This window comes from Acanthochromis polyacanthus, chromosome 12 (genome assembly GCF_021347895.1).
Source record: "Acanthochromis polyacanthus isolate Apoly-LR-REF ecotype Palm Island chromosome 12, KAUST_Apoly_ChrSc, whole genome shotgun sequence".
In the NCBI taxonomy this organism is placed as follows: domain Eukaryota; kingdom Metazoa; phylum Chordata; class Actinopteri; family Pomacentridae; genus Acanthochromis; species Acanthochromis polyacanthus.
The window spans coordinates 22,602,029-22,625,248 of NC_067124.1; the positions used below are offsets into that span (position 1 = coordinate 22,602,029).

The window sequence follows — 23,220 nt, forward strand, 5'->3', positions numbered from 1 at the left end:
GAGATTTTAGAACCACATTCATGCAACTGGAAATCACAGGTGCACTCAATTTTGTTTCAGTGACGACAGGTTTTCTAACTTGTGTGTCAAAGATCAGAGGTGTATTCATCTTTGTTGCTGTGGGTTTCTCTTTTGGAGCCTGTATCTTGTGGATTCCCAAGTATTTGTTTTTGATTGTTCATGAGAAGAAACTTGTCAACCTGAAAATAATGGCAATTTTGAGAAGTGGTACAACTTTGAATTGTTTGATATTTGAATGATATTGCACATAGAGTGTACTCATTTATTTTGTGCATTTTGGAAGTTTGGACAGAGCCACTCTGTGCGTGTCCTTATGCTAAGCTAACTGGCATGTGGCCTCGGATTTTATCTAAATCTGGAAAAAGGCTACTGAGGGAATTTCCCAAAACTGAGTACTGGTTTATGACTGCATGAACTTTGTGAGAACTTTGATGGTAATGTACAAATAAAGACACTGCAACCTGGATAAGATGCAAACATGCATTGATATCTGGGCTTTTTTAAAAGCACTTCAGCTAGTATAAATGTTACACAAATAAAGACAAAGGCATGGACATATGTGTAACAGGACGACTTTATGCTGTAAACACAGAAAGGGCAGCTTTTGAAGCAATGGCTTCTCTGTGGTGACTTCCTGTACACAGCTTCTGCTTGAACTCAGCTGTTTAGGGAAGTCAGTCTTTCTAATTTGCCACTACTGCCATCTTCTGGTGTAAATTGGCATAGCACCAGAAACAACTTTAACTCATGCAGGTGAGCGAGTGACACACAGAAGAAGAAGAAGAAGAAGAACAACAACAAAAAAAAAACACAAGTTAAAACACTAATAAAATGAAAAGTTGTTGGAGGGGGTCTTCTTTTTACAGTCAAATAGTCCTGAGTACCACATAAATATACTGTTCTCAAAACCAGGATAAAGGATTCCAAGTGTCTGAAAATTGAATGTGATGTTTTAATGCACAAACACAAAAGAGAAGCTTCTTCAAAGTCCCAACTATTACATTATATTCTATACTAAGGACACTCCTGTGCACAGTCCCTTAATAGCAATTAAACAATAAATAAATTCTCAATTAATTTTATGCAATTTCAACACACAAATTTCCGACAGCAGTTAGAAGAAAGTGTGAGCATGTGTCCAACTTTTTTTGTTGTTGCTTGCTTTATGTACTTTTTTGTATGAACAAATTTCACAAGGATTACATGGACTAGACATGATTTGCACATTATGTAATATGTGCTGCTTATAAACTGCTATACAGTGGTCACTTCTGAGTTGATTCACCAAGCAATTTGCACAGACTGAGAAGTTTCTTGGTCACTTCTGCTACACTCAAAGCTGAGTTTGGCTTTTAAAGCTAATAAAAACAACAGTTGCCATGGTAGAAATGGCACACATGACATTCACACACAAAATAAGAAGATATTACAACACAGCAATTTACAGAAATAACCATCCTCCAGCAGATGAACTTCAAATTATTTTTACATCTGGTCAAGTATGTCCTGAACAGTAGAATACACTGCCACATCCTCACTGTCCTTCTCTTCTGGTACACAGTGTTTTGTCTCCTCATCCTCACCTAGAAGCGCCTCCTCCTCTTTGCCCTCTCCATCTGCTCCCTCCTTTGCTGCTTCTTTCTTGATTTCGGCGTACTCTGTCTCTGTAGTTCCTGCCTCTGCTGGATTTTTTCTTTGTAACAGGGAAAAATCGATATTGGAGTAGTCTACATCCGATTTCCCTGCAGCTTCTGCTCCTTCCAGCGTCTCTTGGTCCTGGATCTGATCTTCCTCCACTGCTTGACCAGCATTCATCTGTCAGGTATTACACAAATGATATGCGTCATTCATCAGCTGCTACAAACCAAACCACTAACCTCAACTCCTGCACTGCTGTTTAGTATATTAATTTAGTACATCTCCAATGCTGTCACTAGATGTCAGCAAAGTAAAATTCTTAACACTGGGGCTTTGACCAACTTAAACCTAGACTGCTGTAGAAATAAAAATACCAATGGATCCTCCTGATTCATCACCATCTCCAGCATCCCAGACAGATTTCCACGAATCCTCTGTTTTTTCTTTCTGTGGAGAAATACGACAAATGCACCAATTATTGTATTAATGCCACACTTCAACAGACATTACAGGCATCTTTCTTGTGTTATTTGTATATTTTTTCCACCTTAATGCAATTTCTAAACTTCTTCTATTACTATCATATTCAAATTTTCTAAGCGCTGATATTTAGATGATGTTCAGATGATTTTCCTTGCATATTTTAACAACTGCAACAACATTATGCACATGTAAAGTATAAAATTCCTATAAAAATCATAATAGCGTACCTGCAGCATATCCACGCCAAACAGAAAATGCTTGCTGAAAACACTACGCCAATCAAAAATGTGATGATAGTTTCCAGTCGCGTAACAATTCTGAAAAATTTCATGTTCTGACCTACAATAAAGGACAAGTTGTTAGAGAAAAATTCCCAACTTCTCGTTCTACAGTGAACAGATTCGCATCGAATGTTTACATTTTTACAATTTTCCAAAGAGATAATGAAAAACTGGAGATTAGACATCAGTTACCTTCTTCTGCTGCTTTGCTTACGATGAGGTTCCCTTTTATTTCTCCATTTTCATTGCGGCTGACACAATCAGCAGAAGTGCTATTGCTGCCTTCCACAGATAGGATGACTTTGCTGATGATTGTGTGGTTTGACACGTTGGTAGTGACAGAGTACTCAGTGAGGCTCGCCAACAGTGGCCATTTAATGGTGGGTAAAGGAAGCCCCTGACTGATGCACACACAGGTCAAAACCTCCGACTGAACTTCACATCCAGAACCATTCAGGATCTTTGGCAGCACTGCAAGGACGCAGAATCAGAACATTAAAGAGAAACATTCAGTACAATAAGCTGATATGCTGTGTGACCATATTTTTCTCTACAAGAATGGCAGCCTACTCATAAGTTTGTTTAAAAGTCACAGTTACATTTATAAACATAGAGTCATGTGTGAGTGTTTCAGCCAACTTTTGTCCGTGCGATAGGAGATGGAACAAAATTCTTGACACTACAAGTCAGATTCACCTTTGATAACAGCTTTACTCCGAGTGATTCTATGTTTTTATGTTCAAGACACTATGAATTACAGGACAATACACAAATGCAATATTTTACTTTTAATTCTTTATCTCAACATCTTCTATTTTAACTTATTTTAACCAAAACATGGCAGCAAATACTAGTGCACAGTTGTTGCTACTATTCTGTGTCCAACTGCCCCATGTGCCTTCAAATTGCCCTCAGGAAACAAAAAAAAAAGCTTTTGAATTTGAATTTATAGAAATTAATCAGACAAAAGACTTTCTGCTCTGGCAATGTGGCTGTAATGCAAAGTTAAACACATCTTGGAAACTTTTGCAATGTCTGCTTGTACTTGTGATATATGATGAGATTTTATGAGATTTTTTTTTTAAGATACTTCATGAAATTTCAAAACCAAAATCCCAACAAGGTCAAAAGAAATCCCACCTACATATATACATACACATTTTTTTTCACTGTTTTTGGCTCAGTGCTACAACATAATATGTTCTAACTGCTGAAGTAAATCATCGATTTTCAAATTTAATGGCAAGGGGTGTGGCCGTTATTCAAAATGAACCTAGTGAGCTTGAGCTACCCGATAATAATTTTTTAAAAAAGCATTTGTACTTTACTTACCCTTCATTTTGATATCGACTTTTTCTACGAGGCTGTTGTTCATACGTTCCGCTGTGCAGATGAACTGCCCAGCATGTTCTGGTGTCATATTATAAATGAGGAGTGTGGCAGTTCCATTTCCACTGTTCAGGGTTGTGTTGGCTCCATGTTTGGTCCAGGTGATCAGAGCAGGAGGGAAACTGTCAGCAGTGCAGGTCAGATTCAGAACCTGACCCTCTCCAACAGTGGTCTCTCCAGTGATTTCAGGTTTCTTCTCATCTAAGGGACACATTTTAAGACATATTATTTGAATCTATCACATAATAACAGTTTTCAGCCAACCTCTGGGTTTATTGAGGGGCAGACAACAGACTAAAATTTGGGTCAGGTGAGTCAGTGAAATAAAATGAGCAAAACTTGGTTTTCCATTTGCAAACAGATGAGAAATACTAGGACAACTCAGTGCCTTAAACACTGTCATGTTCCTAAAACCAGTCCTGAAAAATGTTTGCATTATCCTGCTAAAAGAGACCCCTGCCAGCCAGGATTATGGTAGCCATAAAGCGATCTGCAGCACTGTTCTGAGAAAGTTCTGAAAAGTTTGATTAATTTTTCCAGTGGGATGTTTTCTGTTAGTTACCAGGATGTTCTTTTGAAAGGTTGGGTAATTAAACATGTTGTCAAATGTCAGACCTAGTGTCCTAAAGTTGTCATAACCGAATGTTGCACTGAGAATGTTCTTCCTTTGCTATCCAGTAACATTGTGGGAATGCCATATAGATTCTAAAATGTGTTCCATCAAAAACCTCCCCATAAAAAACATCCCCATAACATCCTTTACAGTCAGAATGCTCCACTTTTGTTCATACTGTATATCACACTACAAGAATGTCCTCTAAAATAAATTCTGTCACCTAAAGTCTCAAAAATGCAGAAACATTTCCACAAGGTTGCATTGAGAACATCCTCATTAAATCAGTTTATAGAGGAACGTTCTTTAATCTGATCTTTCAATAATATCCTCAAAACATCCTCAGAACATTGCAGGAAGAATGTTACATCTTTGTTAATATGTCAAGTTATAAGACATAAAAAAAATAATAACATCTAAGGCATTAATTACATCTGAATAATGTTTTTTTTTAAAATGTTGGTTTAAGAGTGTTCCACATTTGTTATCATAAAACATAATCTGTATTTATGACGCCCTCTGTATGTTGACGTTTGTGGTCTTTTAACGTTTGATTGAAACATTTTCTTTTAAAAAAAAATACAAGAACTTGCAGGTAAAGTGAGCCGATGTTTTGGGAATGTTTCATGCTAGCAGGGTTGCCTTGTCACAATTTCGTCCAATTCAAAGTCACTGAGAGCCTTTTGCTTTCTCATTTTTTGTGCTTATAATGCATCAAATTCAAAAACTTACTATTCAGTGGCTGCCAAATATGCCCTACCTCTTTCCAGATGGCAGTGGTTTTGCTGGTGTAGCTGACTATTTGTACATTTAAATGAAACGTAGCATGAATTTGGGATACTGAAGAACACCAATAGCCTGCATCAGAATAGCTGTACAGTATACTTACACATCACAGTCACGATAATGTCTTGCGTTTGGGTGTTCGGATGTTTTGCCGTACAGAAATACTTTCCAGAATCTTCTGCTGTCACATTCTGAATGACAAGAGTGGATGTTCCAGTGTCGTTATTCAAGCCAGGCCCAGTTTCACTGATCAGGCTTTTGTTCACACCGTCTTTAGTCCATGTGATGACAGATGGGGGGAAACTGTCAACACTGCAGGTCAGATTAAGAGCATCACCCTCCTTAACTGTTGTCTGTCCAGTGATTTCAGGTGTCTTCACATCTTTGAGACAAAATTTTGGGCAAATAAAAATTCATCAGGCAGCAAAATTTTATTAACTCTAAAGATAGAGTTTCATTGTGAGGCTGAAAACCAGCTAAACGCCTTGCCGTTTTGGAAACAATGGATTGATTTAGCAATATTTCAAGGTAATAATCGTAATTATTGTTATTTTTATTGTGTTTAAGCTCATTGCAGGAGACATTATAGTTAATGAGGAAGAGAGAAATTTAAAGTGACACATATAAACAACTTCCTGAAACCATCTGAGGTGAAGTTTGGAACGCTTGGAATCCAATGAGATCTTTCTTCCACTGAAATAGCAAACACACATTTAAAATATAGCTGTAACCTTGTCAATAGAATGATCAGCCAATGCAATATGTAACAGCTCTTAAGCTAGTATAACAGGAAGGATATGACCTCGGAAAATTTTAGATGAACATCCATGATAGTGTCTCCAAATCATGCAGAAGTGTAAAACTTAGTGCATTTTAATTGGAGTGACTTAGACATTCAGCACAGTAAGAAAAAAAGTGAAATTTCAGGAGGTTTTACTCACAGGTTACATTCAGAGTCGCCGTCTCCTCCTCCTCTGTAGTCTCGTTACCCGTACATCTGACCACACAGGTGATCTTGGTGCTGTGGTGTTTGGCTGAAGGTGTAAATGTCAAAGTTGAGTTTGGTCCCTGACTGGCTGTGATGTTTTCTGTGCTGTACGAGCTGTTCGGTTCTATTCCTCTCCAAATCCAGGTGATGTTCGGGTCAGATCCAGAGCAGAGACTAGCTGCAGTGCAGGTCAGTGTGGCCTGTTGCCCCTCAGTGAGTGGAGGAATCATGACTGACGGCTTCTTACTCAGATCTGAAGAGGGTAGCAATAGTAGAGTGAAATTTGTAGTTAGGATAATGTTTTTTTGTTGGTGGAATCAGGTGCGAAAACATTTTTTTTATTTTTTTTTTTAAATTTGGCAATCGGTATATACTTTAAAGAGTAGTGAATAGTGGCCATAGGAGTTTTGAAAAATGAGACTTGATCTATCAGCATAGCTGCCATTATTTAATAATCTATTATTTTACTTTAAAACGAAAGCAAGCTAATACCACAATCCATCAATAAAAGCCTCACCTCATGACTGCCATGTTGTTAAATCTCAGTCCAAATTGTTCTAGTTGGATGCTGGTCTGACCGTAATGAATGCTGTTCTGCTGTTGTATTGTATTGCATTACACTGACAGACATTTCAATTATTTGACCCCCTAGCATTTCTATCTGTATCAGTGATATCAGGATAATCGTTGTACTAGAAATGACAGTATTGTCTGACCAATGTTTCTGTCTCTTGATGTCAGTGTCAGGTTCTTCTCTGTTTTTTAATGTTTTTATTGTTTTGAGTAACAAGTTGTAGTGATTATTTTGGGGGACTTTCTTTAGTAAATAATTTCCTAATTAATTTAAATCTCATTGTGTACGATAAACAGAAAACCTGTATTCTTTAGAACCTACATGGTTGCAAAAATGACATTTTTAGAGTGCTAAATATTCAGAAGGAATTATTTTGAGGCCAGATTATCAATAATAGCACTGAGAAATTTCAAAATGCAATACAAAGAAATTAAATTAAATTAAAAATGAATTTTAGACAAAAGATTGCAATAAAGTTATACACAATACCTGAACTGGCACTGTAGCTCCTCACTGTGAAGACCAGAGTCACCCAGATGAGAACAAACATTCTGAGTCAATGAATAAGACTCAGTCTCTCTCCCAACAGGATGCACGTTCTTCCTTTTAATGAGATAAAAGCTTTTTGAAAAATACATATTTTAGGCTGCAATGCATGTACAGGAAGGCTCGGTTGATCAAACTGGATCACAGAGTTGGCACAGCAGCTGGGAACACAGATGTTCAAAAAGGATTCTGTGTACAGTGATTTTAATAAATTTGACTAATATCTTCCTCTGGGAGTTTATCTTTAAAAAGGTGCTCAACAGCAGCTCTGAACATTAAACATCTGTGGCCCTTGCCTATTTCTGGCCCAACACGTTGCTACCACAGTCTGCCATATGGCACACACAAAGTAAGGGTTTGAAAAAGCAGCTTTGTAAAACAGCCTTTGTTTCTATAGATTCAACTTAATAATGGTACTTTTTTTTTAAAAAAACTGATAAATGTTGTATTTTACCTGCTTGTTTTGTCTCCTTGACTTATTTCACCAGTGATATCTGCTGTGTGAGTCCAAACCAACTCTTCTTCTTTTTGCTTCTGTGTCTCTTCCTTGTTTTGCGTAAAAGAATTATTGCAGAGTATTGTTGCTCCTCCCACACTCACAGTACCATCATTTCATCTAGATACAGTTATCACAATATTATCACATTATGCACCACATGGGAATTGTTATCTTCAACAATGAAGAATGAAATGAAAGGAAACCGTCTTTTTGTACCATTGTCTATTTGTGAGAAAAACATTTTAAAAAAGGGGAAGTTTGTAGCAGTTCCACAAAAACAAACTCTGGTCATCTTAAACTAATCGCTATCTTCTCATGCTGATTTTTATAGAACTCAAGAGAATGTGATCATGCAGTCATTTGTGCATGTGGTCATGCAGTGTTTAAGTGTTGCCTTTTGCTGTGTAATGCATTGCGCGTACGTTGCGAAGTCTGCCTGTATTTGTACTGCAAGATGAGCAAATATAATGTTTGGATATAAATAAACAGGTACTTGCAGATTTGAACACAAAGTATCATCACCTTTGCATTTGTATAGTGTTTATCTATCTGTGGTTGATTTTCTCAGCTTGGTCAATGTGGTGAGCATTTACATGCCATCACTCTATTTTCAGGGTCAAAACTTCCTTGTTCTCACAGTGCACTGTTGCAATAGACTAAATTTAAGCTCTGAAATTAAAACGAAAGACAAATACTTTCAGGAACACTTCTTCATTGCTCAAATTTGCCGTTCATATTTGTATGAAGCTGCACTTTGGCAATCACATTAACACTGGAAATCCTGCAGAGCACAGACGTAACTCTGCAAAGAGGCATTTGGGTTGTTTTTTTTTCTTTACACAAGTTAGCTGAATTTGCAGCAGGAAGTTGGTGCATGTAGAAAGGTAAAAGTGTGAAATGTTTTGCTTGAGGGTCTTCGACATGTGAACAGATGGTCAGACCTCCTGAGCCTCGTTCTCCTGCATTAAATAAAATAAAGGTTTTAAACAGAAGACCGTTTTGTTTTTCAATACAGCGATAGTGTTTTCCCCTGTGGCTCCAATTTGGCATGGGGATCTTTTCTATGAATACAGCAAAAATTTGTCTAGAGGCAACAAATTTTGACTATATTTTATTGACAAAATAAGAGACACATTACATTTGATCACAAGAATTAACCAAACCTAATAGTATAGACACTCTGTATCAATCTGTATACATATTTTTAAAAATGAAACTTCAGCTGCATGTATTTCTAATGATGAATGCGTTGTGAAAAGTAATGAAAAGCTGTTAATTCATCCTGATATAGTACGTATAAATTCTGTAATATACATAAAAGCTTAATTGCGTACAAAGACTTCAGAGAAACAGCAAGATTATGTATTCACACAGTTTGAGTTTTGTTCCTTTGTAAACAAAGTGGCTCCGTTGGGTAAATCAGAGTTGTGTGAGTTTATTCCTGAATATGGACACTAAAGGCAGGTTCTGCACGTGGTATCGTACTAGTAGCTGAATGAATGGAGTAACGCTGTTTTGCTAATCCCTAGCCAAGTTGCCAGTGCTGTGGTTAAAAAAATAAATCAACAAAAACAACTTACAGGGCAGTCATTTACACGTCAAAATGCGTCACATGAGAACACATTACTTGAGAAACTAATCCCCAGTAGATCAGTCCAAGCCGATAGCCCTTTCCGTTTATGTGTAGACAGCTTTAACCACCTTTTCTTAGCATTTTCCTGCTTTTTAAATTTTGTTTTTGGCCCTTTGTTTTTTAGGATTGACAACACATCCATTTACAGCCATGGCCATAAGTTTGGACACAGCATGACTTACTATGTCTGTTTTGATGTCTATTACAGAACATAACTAATATTTTTTGACAGCACCAGTTTAATTAGTCAACAAATCAACAAGGGATATAATATTATCAATAAATTCCAACAATTGGAACAATTTTGTTCCCAAAACTTAATATTAGAAGAAAATAACAAAAAAATGCAGTACTTTCACAACCGAATTTGGTAAGAATAACAAAATGACACCAAACTCTTTTGATGTTTTTTTTTAAAATATGAAACTTAATATAGTTCTCAGGAGTTGTGTACTGTATTGTAAGTGACAATTTTGTGGTATTTTCTAAGATTCACAAGCGTCATGGTACTTGTGTCCAAACTTATGGCCATGGCTGTAGCATCCTTTCCTTTACTCCCACTCATTTTTATTTATGCATAATTTTACATTTTATTTACATGATTTCCTTCCTTTTAAAGGAAATTTACACACAAGCACACAAAATAAACCTAAATCACACAGACATCACACATCTAGTTTAATTTTATCTTACTGTTTGCTTCACAAATTGTAAGAAAAAGGAGGGGGGGGGGGAGCATCCTTACGTGACCACACCAGACCTCAAACCTCATCCATCACTTCCTTCACATTGGAATACAGTGCCACATCCTCCTCAGCTGCCATGCCCTGCTTTGCCTCCTCATCCTCCCCTATCATCACCACCTTCTCCTCCTCATTGCCCTCCAGCACTTCACCGTCCTCTCCACCGGTGTCCGGTCTGTCCTCCATTGCTTCTTTCTTAATTTCAGCGTACTCTGTCTCTGCTGTACCCCATGTCTCCTCAGCCCCTGTGGGATTCCTCGTTTTCATCCTGGAGAAATCGATGTTGGAGTACTCCACCTCTTTTGGTCTCATGTCACCGTCAGGCGCTGACGGCCCAGAGGACTCAGCTCCTCCCTCATCTTGGACACGGATTACATCATAGTGAGCTGTTGGACCAACATCCATCTGTAAACAAAGCAGAAACAACAAGTCAGACAAACTGTAAGGGCATTTTGCATCGGTGACTTTTAGTACTATGTAATAGTCTGTTAACCTCTACTACTGGTTATTTTTCTTTCAGTTACTGCCAACCAACTTCTAAGTCATTCTATAATATATTATTTTATTATCTTGATCTCCCAGGAGGTAACTTTTCTAAGATTTGAAATATAGCTTGACAAGATTAGCATATTGTTGGTAAGGTGTTAAACTGATCATGATGCTTTTATTTTAGTAGTCAAGATTGCAATTGTGAAATAAAGTCTTCTCAAATCTGTTTATGCTTAAAACTAAATGACAGCACAACAATAAGAAATCAGTAAAAAAAATAAAAGCATACATGACATTCTAACATGTTTATGCCTCTACAGGTTCATTACTGTAGCGTACTTAAATGAAAGAAAAACACAAGATTAATACTGTAGTAAACACTTAATATTTGATGAATATAATAAATAATAATTATCTAAATACCAAATCTGGAACAGACTGAGCAATCACCAGCTCCATATTCTCAGGCAGAAATCTAGACCTCCTCGGTTTTTTTCTGGGATGAAATGCAATAAAAAAAATTTCAAGTGTTAATAACAAATCATGACATTGCAAAAATTACAGAATCAAAGTCAAAATTGTTTTTTCAAGGCCTACATATGAGATTTTTAGTGTTTTAGTCCAAAAACTGAACTTCAAAAAACAAAAACAGCAGCAGACATGATACTACTCTTAACACATTGATTATGTGGGATGAAGTACAATGAGTGGCTCAGATGAAACAAATAATGATCATCTTCTAGCTCATGTTAAGGTTTGGGATATACGACATGATCAGTGTCAGTCGACGTTTTATAATCAGCATGATAGATGCAAGACTTCTGGGTGTTGGTTTATCTGGTGTCACAGTTCATGCTATAGTGGTTTTTAGGTGTTTAAACAAGATGCAAAGGATCAACAGTATTTCAAGCACTGGTAGTAATAATGTTTTGGCTCATCAATGTGTACTAAATGAGAATACACAGATATATACCTGGACGTAGAAGCAAGCTTTAGTGGTATGCATTAAAAAGTGGTTACCATTTAAGTCAAGTATTCAAGATAAAATATGGTAGAACACTGGTATGGTGACTGTACATGAAAAACATTTGAAATAAAAAAGAAATGCAACTCATCGACGTCAAATGGCATCAGAGTAATTCAAGGGAAAAAGAGAGTACCTGAGGCATTTTATCACCAGACAAGTGATGATTGTTGAAAGAAGTATCCCCATCACAAACCCGATCAAAAACACAATGATGCCGGGCAGCTGTTTAGCAGTGTTTAATACGTCTGCAAAAAGATCTGGAACCAAGAGAGAAATACAATCTGTGCTCACTTACGTGTCTTGTTAAACAATAAAAAATAGACAGTGACAGTGACAAGCAGTGATAGGGAAGGTATTTTAGATGTAAACACTTGCCTTTTGTGCTCCCAGTGGTGGGACTCTTGCCTGTGAAGTTTGACACTGCGGTCAGTACTGCAATAACGCAAAGGCACTTAAATATATATTCTAACAGTTAGAGATAGACCCAACTGTCACTCTAGGTCACTCTAAATTACATTTCTGACAAAGACGTGTGTGAAAGATCAAAATAATAAAACACAGAGCCTCAATCCTAAAGCAGTTGGTGCTTTTGACCTTCGTCCGCACACAATGTATTAAACAGGAGCATGAAAAACATCCATTTTCAGTAAAAGTTGCTGTAAATCCCAGAACTAGATTACTAAGATAGTCCCCAAAAGGAAAACTCAGATAAGTTTCAGGATATGGAGAGAGCAGTGTTTAAGAATAATGTGCAGTGTGTGCTACTTACAGGTAACATGCAGAGTTTTTGTCTCCTCTGTAGTTGCCTCACCGTGAAAGCTGACCTCACTGTGGCTGTTGTTACCTGTCACAGTAAGAGTTTTTGAAAGGATTGTGCAGTCACTAGTCTTATTACCAGTGACTCTGACAAAATATGATCCAGAGTCTGACTTGGTGAGGTTATTGATGATGATGCTGCAGTTCTTCTTATTCAGGTCAGGCTGCAGCAGTGACACCCGTCCTTTATACTCAGGCTGGATGTTTTCATTGTCATGGGAGTTAAATATTGGTTTGTTAAAGCTTTCATTGCATTTGTGCCAAATTATACTTTTAACCTCAAAATTAGCTTTAGCAGTACAAGGTATAACAACACAGAGTCCAGACTCTGCTGTTATATTTCCTTCATTAGACATGGTGCAGGATTTATCATGATTACAGTTTGGGTTGTCTGTCCCTGATGAATCTGTAAATGCAAAGACAAACATAAACAGAAGATGCTTAGATTTTGACAAAACATAATTGCTGATAAAGAAAGACTGCTAATAGCGAAAAGTGGCGCCTCTTTTACTTGGCTGCTGTTTTCAGCATTGTTAGATGAATTTATTGACTTAAAGATGTATGAGGCTGACACGGTGTTTTACAGAGGATAAATTAGAAATGCATTACACACACACATGAAGAAGACAATTTCATATTACTTTTAAGTATGTTTTGTTTGGTAGACAGATTTAGATTTTTAGAATTTTGATTTGAAGGACATTTATTATCATGTATAATATTTTGTTGAAATCATATGTCATATGGATGAGAATTTCAATAAACTTACTTTTTCGGCCAGCAGTCAGTCTACTCACAGACAGGAGCAGAATTGCCCAGACGAGAACAAACATCCTGATTTGATGATTTAGGCTGACAGTCTGTTCCTCCACAGGGCAAACTCTTCCTTTCAGGTGCACAAACAAAATGCAATAAGCATGCAGTAAGTTCAGCAGATGAAACTAGCTCAGAAACACCTTCATGGTTGACGGCACAGATTTAAATACATGATTTTTGCATTTTTAACAGTTCCGTAGTACATCAGTAACTTCTACCATCATCATCTTGAAATGCTTAAAATGTTTAAATTGTTCAGGAATTTGTGGTATCTGTTCCATAAATGCCAAATAAATAATTAGCATTATTTGTTTGTAAAAATTCACAGAGAGACATTATCACTTATCAGTAAATATTCAATGCACACTGCTTATTTTAAAAAAGCATTTCTAGTGAAGATTGAATTACACAGCCAAAAAGTGTATTTAAAACCAAAAAAAATATGGATTTTACCTTTTTCCGTCTGAATGTTCTGCTCCGTTTCCCCTCACTGACCTCTTCTCAGCATTTCTACTTTCAACTGACAATTCTACTCTTCCTCCTCCTTTAGTACTTCTGCTCTTTGCACTACAGTAAGTTTCCAGGAAGTTTCTCTACACACTGCTGCCCATTATTTCCTCTGTCAGATGGCCATGTTTAGAGCTAACATCTACCATTTACCACATCATATCAGATATACCTAAGTTAGCAATACGCAACGTCAACACTAATGAAAGAAGTTTGGATTTTTCGTGATCATCTTAAGTGTGTGATGTGAGAAATTTTGAGGGGGAAGTAATGCACAAGCATTGTAGAAAAAATCTAATTAAACATCCCATGCTTCAATGCATCATGGAAGGTGCATCAGTGGGAATGAAATGTATTACTGAATAATGCGTGTGCAACCCATACCCTTAATTAAATCTGTTGCTTATTCATGTCTAAAAAAAAGGGAGAACTCCCACAGACTCAAAAATACGGAGTCAGTCATAATCTTGATTTGAGGTTCTTTGAAAGAACTTCTGTATTGCAGCAGCATAATTTTAATGATTGTCGGCTAATTGTGCTCAATCTTTCAGCTGTCTTAAAGGACAATAGCTTAGATCATTTAAACATCTCCTAATATGGCATCACTGTATCCTCTACAATTATTTCCTGTTCACAGTTTGAGGTGTTAAGATTCCAGTTATTTCTAGCGACAGTGTTATCAAAAACACAAACTACAAAAGCTTCAGACGTAGCAAATTGCATGGAGAGGTTTGAAAGGCATTACTGTAGCAAAAGACTTAATGGTTTCATCCTACACACATGCGCGTGCACACACACGCACGCACACAGTTTGCTAAACTACTGCTATTAGTCAGGCCTTTTAAAGGGGAAGTATGACTTGTACAGTAACTTTATCAGCATGTAAGAGACAAATTGAGTATAACATTTATCAATTAAAATAAGGACATTTAAAGAAATAAGAATTAAATACATCTTTAATCAGCAAAAAGTGTAACTGAAAGATATGAGGAAAATATTTTACGACAGAAATGTTGTTTCATTTTCATAAAGTGAACATTGCCGAGTGTGTTGTTTTTCCACAGCAAATCTGCAAGAAAACAAAGCAAACTTAACACTACAGAAAATGTAATTCTGGAAGATATCCTGCAACTTGTCTCAGATGTTGGTATCACGTTTGGTTCTTTACTGAAATGCAAGTTTTGGTAGAAAGTAGGTTTGCCCCTCCCTAAGAAATGTTATGTTAAATTAAATAAATAGTAATATGTTGCTGTTTGGACTGTATATTTTTCAGGTTCACAACCTTGTTTGCCATTTTTAGCATTAGTACAGCTGAGGCTGTGGGTTTGGTAAAAACTTTAAGTTGAAAGGAAACTCTTGAGTTTTCACTTCCAGTAACAGTTTAACTCTATGTCTGCTACTGTATTGACTTTCCTTTTGAAGGCAACCTGTCTCTTCCCCTCCTGCTCCATCTGAAAAGTAATTTCCTCATTTATACTGTACAGTCAATATTAAAGTGTTTATCAGTGCACATTCATTTACAGAAGGTTATGTTGAGAGAAGATTAAAATCCCCCAAAATTAGTATCAGTTTCATACTGAATGCTATCTTTACTGATTTTACTGTGATGAGTCAGTCCCGGTGGCACCTGAGGACACTATTTGTAGAGCTTTGCCATAGCTATCCCAGTATATTTCATGCAACCTATAAAACAAAAGCATATAAAGGCAGCTCTGATTATTTGATGTCAACAATAAAAAATATGAGTCCTTTTTACGATGTACAAACTAAGCTTAAAAGAAATGCTCCATGCTGGTGTGACTTAAAAAGATACTAACCATCAAAATGTTTCAAAAAAATGTGCTTGATACCAGATTTGCATTTACGAACATTATTCAAGTTCTAACCATGCCATCATATGTGCAAGTTTTGATAATACAGATCAGTTAAAATGTTCTTTGTAAAGTTCATATAATACTGCAAAGAATAGAGCGAAACTGATCTGCTGCAGAATGACACAAAACTAGGAAAACTTTTCACCGCACTACTTTCAATTGCCCTGAAAGTTCAAGGTGGAAGGCTAAATGTTCTAAGTATTGCCGGTTTTGCACCTTAATAGCTTCATAAAAAGTAAAAATATAAATGCTGAACATCGTACGGGCAAGGTGTGACGAAGCCATTGCTCTTCAGAAATCCTATGGGTGTAGACGTCACTGTATGCAAACATCATCCTAAAGGTGGAATACATCAGAAGAAACATCATGATGCAGGGTTGATTTGCTACAAACTAGCTTGGATTTGATTACCTGCATCAAAGGGCAAAATACTGTAATTCTCATGTTTTTCAAGGAATGTTACACGTTAACATCAGGTTGTATGTCTGTCACCTGATAACTTAAGCCAGAAAAAATAAACACCAGCTATCATTGAAGTAAGGCTGAGCTGAAGAGAAGTTCTACTGGCAAGAATGGACCAAATTTGCTCCTGAACAATGTGCAGGTCCTGTCCACAAATGCTGAATGAATGGATATGCACTACGGCAACATGTAGATGACATGGAGAAGTCTCTCAGTCATCTCACTTTACCACAAGGCTCAGTTTGGTGCCTGAAAGTTGTGGCCATGTCCTAGAAACCGTCCAGAATTCATTCATTCCTCATTGAAATGAAAATCCGTCATCAATGCGTCACATCAGCTCATCCCAAAGAAATGTTATCCTCGGGCAACAGTCCTCAAATCTCATCCATTAAATCCTTCACATTGGAATACACTGCCTCCTCTTCCTCTTCCTCCTTCTCCTCCTCCTCCTCTGCCACACAAGGCTTTGTCTCCTCATCTTCCTCCATCACCTCCTCCTCCTCTTTGTCCACTAAAATTTCACCCTCTTCCTCATCATCATCTTCCATTTCCTTATTTACTTCTGTTTTAATTTCAGCATACTCCGTCTCAGTGCTCTCTTGGTTCCTTGCCGCGCCCCTGGGACTCTTTCTTCTCAACAGGGAGAAATTAATGCTGGCATACTCCACGTCTTTGGGCCCACTGTTGTGTTCAGGAGCTGCTTTCTCTGCTGCCACAGCTCCATTCTCAGCTCCGTCTTGGGCGTAGGTGTGATTGTCTTGTGCTGCTGGGCCATCACTTATCTATCAGACACACAGAAGGTGACATTACTCACGCAGCAGCATCCCCAAATTCTACATACTCTGACAAAAAATATCTCTGTCAGATATATTTACTTTATTGTAAACCATTTTTTCAATAACCATGTTCTGTTCTTCTATGGTTCAACTGCAGCTGGTTTATGTGGGGTCTAAATTCTGCTTCAGTAATCCACTACCTTCAGATCATTCTGTTCTATAGCAAAGCAAAGCAGCCAGAAGGGAACTCTAGCATGAAATGAAAGTTGCGTCGATTCAGTTCAGATACTGTAGTTGTGTTTGCATGAGTTGCTTCAATCGTATTTCATCACGAGTGACTCATTTATTAGCTGTTTGGTAAGGAGCTTACCGGTAACATCCAGTCACCGAATGCATGATGCAACAACCGGACAGACTTTTAAAGAAATTACACCAATCTCCTTCTTACGAATGTCCTTGTTGTAATTGTTGATTTTACCTAAGATTTAATGCCCATATACTGCATGTGAGGTGTGGGCTACAGTAGGGTTTTGCTCTTCCAGAAGAATCATTGTTGTTCAGACTTTGTGATTTCAGAAAGCAGATCGTTTTCTGCCAGTTTAAATTGCAACTATTTGCTCATTCTGGTCAGTTTCTGGGTTGTAACTGAAATCAAAGCTATTTTCACACATGTTAAACACGACAAACTTTTCCAAAATGCTCAGCAGTATTCCCATGTGTAGCAATAATACGATCAATAGAAAATAAATGGATATGATATTGGAGATATTTCTGCAAAACATGAATAGTTTTTACAATTATATGAAATCTAGCTGAATGGAAGAAAATACCATGGGATCATCTTGACTGGTCACCATCTCCAGAGTCTCATCCAAATTTCCAGATCCCTTCTGATTTTTTCTGAAAAGAAAAAAAATAAATATTTACACAGCAGCACATTCAGATTCAAGCAGAAATGTTGTCCACTAATGAAACCTGGGATGTTGTAAAAACATTAAGGGTGTACCTGTTGCATTTTTGGACCAAGCAGCAAATGACGGCTGAAAGAAGCATCCCACTCAAAAAGGCAATGATGATTTCCAGCCTTGTAATAATTCCTAATACTTCTTTTGATTGATCTGCAATCAGAAGGAACAAATTAAGAATTTTTTACATTTTTTTATGTTCATATATATTGAATAGCTCACCCAATATTTATCTGACTATAAAGGTCAAAAATATCACAAATTGGTGGTAAAAGTGTTGTGGTTGTGGACATACTGTGTGGTTCAGGCGACCTTGTTTGGATGGGGAGGTTTTCCATTGCTTGCACATTGTCGTTGCTGCTGATACATACAACAGCAGCGCTACCGAGATTTTTAACAGTTAGGGTGCTGCTGACTGTGTGATTTGACACAGTGGTATTGACAGAGTAGTCAGTGTACTTCTTCAGCAGTGGCCACTGGATGGCTGGTAAAGGAAACCCCTCACTTTTGCACACACAGGTCAGGACTTCAGACTCCACCACGCATCCAGAGCTTTCTGGTATCATTGAAACCCCTGTAAACACAAGAAACCCAAATTAGGTTGCCATTGTAGCACAAATATTCACTTTGTACTCAAGAAGATTAACACCATCTACTTACAAATCACAGTCACATCAGTGTATGCAGTCACAGTTGTGTCCTGGTGCTTTGTTATACAGACGTACTGTCCTGAATCTTCTGCTGTCACACTGGGGATGATCAGTGTGGCTGATCCGGTGCCGCTGTGCAGGTCAGCATCTGTTCCACTGTCCAGTTGTGTGTTGGAACTTGTGTTGTGTTGGGTTGGAAGTTTACGCCACATAACAAGAGATGGAGGGAAGCTTTCTATGCTGCAGGTCAGATTCAGAACTTCTCCTGCCTTAACAGTTGTAACCCCTGTGATTCCAGGTTTCCTGTTATCTGTAGAGAACATTGAAGTAGTTCAGTTAGTATAGTTTCTTCAAAATAAGGAGTTACATGTGTGTCAGCAAATGTGCAAATATACACAAATATTCGTTCAGTGTAGCAGCTTTTCAGAGAAAGAATAGCTTATATAACTTTACATGAGAGTATATAGAGCTGTGTGATATATAATGTGGTATAGAGTTATATTGAGCGATGAATATTTTACACACAACACACTACAAAGTCATTGTATTTAAAAGTTTGGGGGGTTTTTTAGCCACTGTATGCATTGCCTGTTAAAAAAGGAACTCACATCACTGTAGACTGCTGCCTACAGAGATGTGACTTCCTCTTTTAACAGAAAGTATTGCTTTTTAAGACCTGGATAGGAAATATGTGCAATTGTTTTGCATATTGTCTGCAGCAGAGTCTAATAAATAAATAAATAAATAAATAAAATGACTTAATGAAAGCAATGACTTAAGAATTTGGTGTTTTACTTGCTCTGAGCTCACAGTTTCATTTACCTGATGAGAGGAAAGAAATACTTGTTCTTTCTAAGAGCACCAAGTTGTGTACTTACATATCACGGTTACATTGACTGTTTCCTTCAGGGTGTTGTTCAGATGTTTCGCTGTGCAGATGTACTGACCAGAATCTTCTACTGTCACATTAAAGATGGTAAATGAGCTCATTGCACTTTTTTCCTGCAGGTAGGTTTCAGTGTTGTTCTGCAGCTCAGGTAAAGTGCCGTTCTGCAGATTAGCTTCAGTTCCATTTTGTATGTTTTCCTCCGTAAGTTTTGTCCACATTACAACAGACGGAGGGAAACTTTCAACACTGCAGGTCAGATTCAGACTCTCACCCTCCTTCACGCTTGTGTCCCTGGTGATTTGAATGTCCTTCACATCTGTCAGACAAAAGACACAAATGACACATTTGTATACCTGCCCAAAAATCTGATTTTTCTGCAGAAGCACTATTGATGCTGTAAAAACTTAGGTGGCAAAGTACTCACAGTTTACATTCAAAGTCAAAGTCTTCTCTGTAGGTGGGCCACCTTTAATGCGGACCTTACAGGTGATATTGGTACCGTGATGTTCAGCAGAGGGGCTAATGGTCAATGTTGAGCTGTGTCTCTTTGTCCCAGCAGTCAGATTCTCAGTCTTGAAGGCAGTGATGTTTCCTGTAATGTAAGAATCATTCTCTCCTGCTCCTCTCCACTTCCAGATGATTTTAGGCAGAGATCCAGAGCAGAGACCAGGAGCAGTGCAGGTCAGTGTGGCTTGCTTTCCTTCTGTCAGTGGAGGAATCATCACTGAGGGTTTCTGAGTGAGATCTAATGAAAACACAGTGCAACAATGGAGTCAGTATTTTTAGTTTCATCAGGAACTTCTGCAGTTTTACTTTCTACCCACAGAGGTCAGCAAATGCCTGAAATTACTTCAACACTCCATTAATGCTACACAAATACTTCAATCATGTTGATGCACAACACTGACACTGAATACTTATATTCTGCATGTACATTTGTTGCTGAAATTTTTCATACCTGTAACAGAGACAGTTGCTCGTTGAGAGAATGTATATCCATCTGGTCTTCCAAACCGATCACCGTTAACTCTGAGCTGATATGATCCACTGTCAGAGTCACTGAGGTCATTTATTCTGATGCTACAGTTGTTTTGACTCACATCAGGCTCCAACAGCGACACTCTTCGTCTGAATCCAGGCCGAATATTTTGGTTTTTCTTGTTCGAATGAAATATCATGTCAGAATCATCACATTGTTGTGTAGATTGCTCACATTTGTACCAAACTATACTTTGGGGTGTAAAGCCATAAGCAGTGGTGAAAGAACATGGAATCACAACACAGAGTCCAGCTTCAGCTGTTAGTTCTCCCTCAGTGAGAGTGACACAGTATCCACGATTGTCACAGTGTTGTTTTTCAGCTGTTGGTGCGAAAGAGTGGACAAAAACAGCAACAAACAACTTTTAGTTTTTGGCGGTATATGCTGATATCTAATGAATTATGAAGAAAGGCTACTGCAGTGACAAATTGTGTTTGACATGAATTACTTATTAGAGTTAACTTTACTGATTACTCAACCTATAAAATACGTAGTAAACCAAATCTGTAATAAAATGACAGTTTCCAGATAAGACAGTTGACAGTGATACTACAAATTTGCTGACAGGAAAACACAGTCACAAAGGTTTCATCTGGGGCAGCATTAGAAGTTTGCAAAGGAGAAGATTCATTACCTGTTTCAGCACTGCTGCCTCTCACAGAGAGAAGTAAAGTTGCCCAAATGAGAATGATCATGTTGATTTAATATTTGGTATGTTCAGCCTCTATCTCCACAGGAAAACATGCAGTAAATATAACAGAAATCAAAGGAAAGTCCACAGTTGCGATCACATACACAATACAGGATGTTGCATGTTCGGTTATTCGGTGGTTGCGTTATTAACACACTTTACCCAGGACTGTGACTAAACCCGTGTTTTTATGTTAAAATACTTTAACACATCTGTTCTTGAGAGGTTGATTAAAAACTTTTACTCGTGATCTTTACATCAATGGTGCTAATACAATACATCCATATAATTCCTGCCATATTCCAGCTGAGCTTTACGTCAACCATTGGACATAATGAATTTATCAGACTCTGACCATCTTCAATCTAACAAGTCCTTTTTCTTTCTCAGCCCTTACTTTTGCCAGCAGTGCCATAGTTATTTGAAAAACAGTTTGAATGACAACTTCCATATTTAGTTAAAAAATACATTTAAAGCCCAAATTAAATGCTGTTTTACCTCCTTTGTCTTGATCTTCTCTCCGCTGTAATCTCTGCTGACTTTCTCCTCTGAAGTGTCTCCTACTCTCCTCTCTTTTCTATTTCTTCCCCTTTTGTGCAACAACAAGGTTACAGGAAGTACCTCGGCACTCCACTGAGCAATACTGCTCCTTTATCAACACAGATTTTTATTTTTTTTTCAAAAAAATAAAGCTGTGATAACAGAACAGTTTTGAAAATATATATTTGTGCACAAAGTGTCCTCATTAACATAAAAAGCCTGTTTTCAGAAAAAAAGAAAAGAAAAGCTGTGTCCTTGGTAGATGTAAATGTGAAACTTTCCATAAAGGGAAGTGCTGTAAGTGTGTGCTTTTTGTGTCTCTCTTGTAGGAAAGTCTTGCTATCGAGTTGAGAAACTGAAAAACCAGCACACACACACTACATGAGAGTGTGCATATAGAGCTCATTTTTAACTCACTTCAACCATGCACAACACAAACAACACTGCTGCATTGCTCTCCATGGACTGAGCTGCTTTCTAACATCTGCATGTATTAAAATAGTAATTACTACTGTATAACCCCTGAGAAAGGTAAAGGAAATTTAACAATTACTGATTATAATAGAAAATATCTTCTTTAAGCATTTCCCCTATTTCAGCTGCAAACAGTGTCTTTGGAAACGTTTTTGTGTGTTTGTGGCTTTCATGATAATTGTGCAACAGCTGATTTTTGCAGTAAAGAAGCTATAGTGCTAATTTATTCTTACACTGCTGTGTTCTTTGAAAACTTCCTGTTTGCACTTGAAGTGTTAAACTATTTTAGCTCTAAGAACCAGGCAGATATCTCATCTCAGTATAAAGTGCTGTGAAAAAGTATTTGCTGATGTCTTTTATTTTTGTATATTTCTTAAATGTTCCACATCATCAAGTACATATTAAGATTGATTTAATATTAGATATCGCCAAAGCACAAAATGTAAATTCTGCTCTTTTTTTGAAGATTTATTGAAAATTTGTATCACTCCTGTGAATAAGCAATTGCCCCTCTGAATCTAATAACTGCTGAACTGCAGTTAAATGTTTGTCATAGCTTGTGATCAGTCATCACCATGGAGGAATGTTGGTCCACTCCTCTCTGCAGAATAGTTTTCTTTGGGCCACAGCAGATGGTTTACTATCGTGAACTGCCTTTTCAGGTCTTGACACAGCAGCTTAGTTAGATTCAAGTCTAAACTTTGACTCAATCACTCCAAAACCTTCATTTAGTTATTTTTTGGACACTCAGAGAGGGACTTCCTTGTGTGTTTTGGATCTTTATCATTCTGCATGAACCATTTGTGTTGAGCTTTAGGTCATACACTGATGGTGGATATTCTCCAGGAGGATTTTTAAGTTTCGTGAGCAGAAGTTTTTGGGACTCAGTTTGCTTAAAAACGTAACCATTTGTGATTTTAACATAAAATTCATAATTTTAACGGTGTGATGTTCATGACAGTGAATGGTCTGCCTTACACTATTATAAAATCTACAATGTGAGTTGACTGA

At 37.4% G+C, this 23,220-nt stretch overlaps 2 protein-coding genes across 2 annotated transcripts; both read right to left on the bottom strand.

Moving 5' to 3' along the window:
* Positions 1-577: 577 nt before the first annotated feature.
* On the bottom strand, positions 578-23,176 carry LOC110958824 (hemicentin-1-like). The gene is made up of 19 exons (XM_051956403.1): positions 21,694-23,176; positions 21,139-21,228; positions 20,424-20,825; positions 19,890-20,210; positions 19,455-19,781; positions 18,587-18,886; positions 18,222-18,500; positions 17,968-18,079; positions 17,792-17,861; positions 16,563-16,967; positions 10,219-10,599; positions 8,241-8,265; positions 6,153-6,452; positions 5,315-5,593; positions 3,756-4,013; positions 2,616-2,894; positions 2,370-2,481; positions 2,034-2,106; positions 578-1,836 (listed from the first exon to the last, which is right to left on the bottom strand). The coding sequence occupies exons 2-19, from the start codon at positions 21,197-21,199 to the stop codon at positions 1,507-1,509; spliced, it is 4,314 nt and encodes a 1,437-aa protein (XP_051812363.1). The 5' UTR covers positions 21,200-21,228; positions 21,694-23,176; the 3' UTR covers positions 578-1,506.
* LOC127536379 (uncharacterized) lies at positions 8,917-16,547 on the bottom strand. Its single transcript, XM_051956452.1, has 7 exons — positions 13,796-16,547; positions 13,296-13,412; positions 12,480-12,932; positions 12,086-12,115; positions 11,844-11,967; positions 11,107-11,179; positions 8,917-10,599 (listed from the first exon to the last, which is right to left on the bottom strand). Exons 2-7 carry the CDS (start codon positions 13,357-13,359, stop codon positions 10,213-10,215), a joined length of 1,131 nt encoding a protein of 376 aa, XP_051812412.1. The 5' UTR covers positions 13,360-13,412; positions 13,796-16,547; the 3' UTR covers positions 8,917-10,212.
* Positions 23,177-23,220: the final 44 nt, after the last annotated feature.

Coding starts and splice junctions, on each gene's coding strand:
- LOC110958824 (XM_051956403.1), bottom strand. CDS start 21,199: ATGATCATTCTCATTTGGGCAACTTTACTTCTCTCTGTGAGAGGCAGC. Junction 20,211..20,423: donor AGCAACTGTCTCTGTTACAG/GTATGAAAAATT, acceptor TGTTTTCATTAG/ATCTCACTCAGAAACCCTCA. Junction 5,594..6,152: donor GGCGACTCTGAATGTAACCT/GTGAGTAAAACC, acceptor TTTGTCTCAAAG/ATGTGAAGACACCTGAAATC.
- LOC127536379 (XM_051956452.1), bottom strand. CDS start 13,359: ATGTTTGTTCTCGTCTGGGCAATTCTGCTCCTGTCTGTGAGTAGACTG. Junction 12,933..13,295: donor ACTGACTGCTGGCCGAAAAA/GTAAGTTTATTG, acceptor TTGCATTTACAG/ATTCATCAGGGACAGACAAC. Junction 11,180..11,843: donor CTGGTGATAAAATGCCTCAG/GTACTCTCTTTT, acceptor ATTTCATCCCAG/AAAAAAACCGAGGAGGTCTA.